The sequence below is a fragment of the Pyrgilauda ruficollis genome, unplaced genomic scaffold (genome assembly GCF_017590135.1).
Source record: "Pyrgilauda ruficollis isolate IOZ18807 unplaced genomic scaffold, ASM1759013v1 scaffold530, whole genome shotgun sequence".
Classification (NCBI taxonomy): Eukaryota; Metazoa; Chordata; class Aves; order Passeriformes; family Passeridae; genus Pyrgilauda; species Pyrgilauda ruficollis.
In genome coordinates, this window is record NW_024526934.1 from 4192 (window position 1) to 5893 (window position 1702).

The following is a 1702-nucleotide window of genomic DNA, read 5'->3' on the forward strand; positions in this document are numbered from 1 at the left end:
TACTGGTCTGTACTGGTCCATACTGGTCCGTACTGGTCTGTACTGGTCCATACTGGTCCGTACTGGTCCGTACTGGCCGGTCCCTGTCCCCGCAGGCCCCACGGCGACGCCTGGACAGGACCAGCATGGAGCCCTGAGAGGAGGTACTGGGACAACTGGGAGAACTGGGATCACTGGGGTCTAACTGGGACAACTGGGATCTAACTGGGATCCCACTGGGATCTAACTGGGATCCGTTGGGATCTAACTGGGATCACTGGGATTTGGTGCTGTGGGATCTCGTGGGACACGCCGGATCTGCTGGGATCCACTGGGATCCGTTGGGATCTGCTGGGATCTGCTGGGCTGTGTTGGGATCTCCTGGACCCTGCTGGGATCTGCTGAGATCCACTGGGATCCTCTGGGCTGTGCTGGGATCCGTTGGGATCTGTTGGGATCTGCCGGGATACTCTGGGACCCGCTGGGATCTGCTGGGATCCGCTGGGATCTGTGGGAATCCTCTGAGACCCTCTGGGCCCTGCTGGGATCTCCTGGGACCTGCTGGGCTGTGTTGGGCAGTGCTGGGATCTGCTGGGGTCTGCCGGGATCCTCTGGGATCCGCTGGGCTTCGCTGGGCCCTGCTGGGATCTCCTTGGGTCTGCCGGGATCCCCTGGGATCCGCTGGGATCCTCTGGGCTCTGCCGGGCTCCCCCGTGCCCCCCGTGACCGCGCTCTCGGCCCCGGGCTCTCGGCAGGCGCGGCCGCGGGGATGGCGAAGCTGCTGGTGCCGCTGGTGATGCTGGGCGCCGTGTCCGGGCCGGGGGTCCCGGCGTCGCCGCCGTCGCCGCGCTCTTTGAGGTGTCTGGGGGGGGCGTTGAGGAGGTGTTTGGGGGATCCTGGGACTCTGGCGTGTCCTTGAGTGGTCCTGGGTGGGTTTTCAGCTTCCTGCGGGGGGGTGCGGGGGGTCTCGCCCCTCCCCCGACTGGCCCTCGCCCCCTCCCCAGGTTGCTGCCCCCCTCCAGCCGCACCTTCGTGCTGCGGGACTTGGCCCCCGGGCGGCAGTACGAGCTGTGCGTGTCCGCGCTGCGCGTGGCCGGGGACCCCCCCGCCGCCCCCCGCCCGCTCGGCTGCGTCTCGTTCGCCACGGCCGCCGCTCCGCCGGGCTGCGCCGCGCCGCCGCGGCCCCACTTCCTGGGGGGCACCGTCATCATCGTCATCGGCGCCGCCATCGCCGCCTCCGTGCTCGTCTTCATCCTCATCCTCACGGCGCGCTGGAAGGCGGCGGGGGCGCGGCGCCCCCCGCCCGCGCTCACCAGCGTCTGCTCCCAGACCAACGGCGGCCCCCGGCCCGCCGAGACCCCCGAGCTGCCCCCGCTGCCCCCGCTGCCCCCAACCGCGGGCGGGGGTCCCGCGGCGGGGGGGGCGCGGGGGTTGTTCCCCAGCCACAGCTACCCGCGGCGGGCGCGGCCCCGGCGCCACGGCTCGCTGCCGCGGCTGGACGCCCCCGAGGGGACCCCCCTGGGACCCCCCCTGCGCCCCTCCTTCGGCAGCACCCACTGGATGCTGGAGAGCACCGTCTGAGGGGGGGGCACGGCGGGGATTTGTCCCCCCTGGGGGGTGGGGGGCGGCGGTGGGACCCCCCCCCATTCCCCCCGCCCCAATCCGGGGGGGTCCCGGGTGACCAAACGCAGCCCCGGCGGCTCTGCTGCGCCGCCTGGCCCCC

General features: G+C 71.9%; 1 protein-coding gene across 1 annotated transcript in view; it reads left to right on the plus strand.

Moving 5' to 3' along the window:
- Positions 1-1608, plus strand: part of LRFN1 (leucine rich repeat and fibronectin type III domain containing 1) — a 3413-nt gene extending 1805 nt beyond the window's left edge. Inside the window, exons 3-4 of the mRNA XM_041480792.1 lie at positions 96-103; positions 735-1608. Coding sequence (XP_041336726.1) covers positions 96-103; positions 735-1560 — 834 coding nt within the window. The 3' untranslated portion in view covers positions 1561-1608. The remainder of the gene's footprint in view (positions 1-95; positions 104-734) is intronic.
- The last annotated feature ends 94 nt before the right edge of the window (positions 1609-1702 follow it).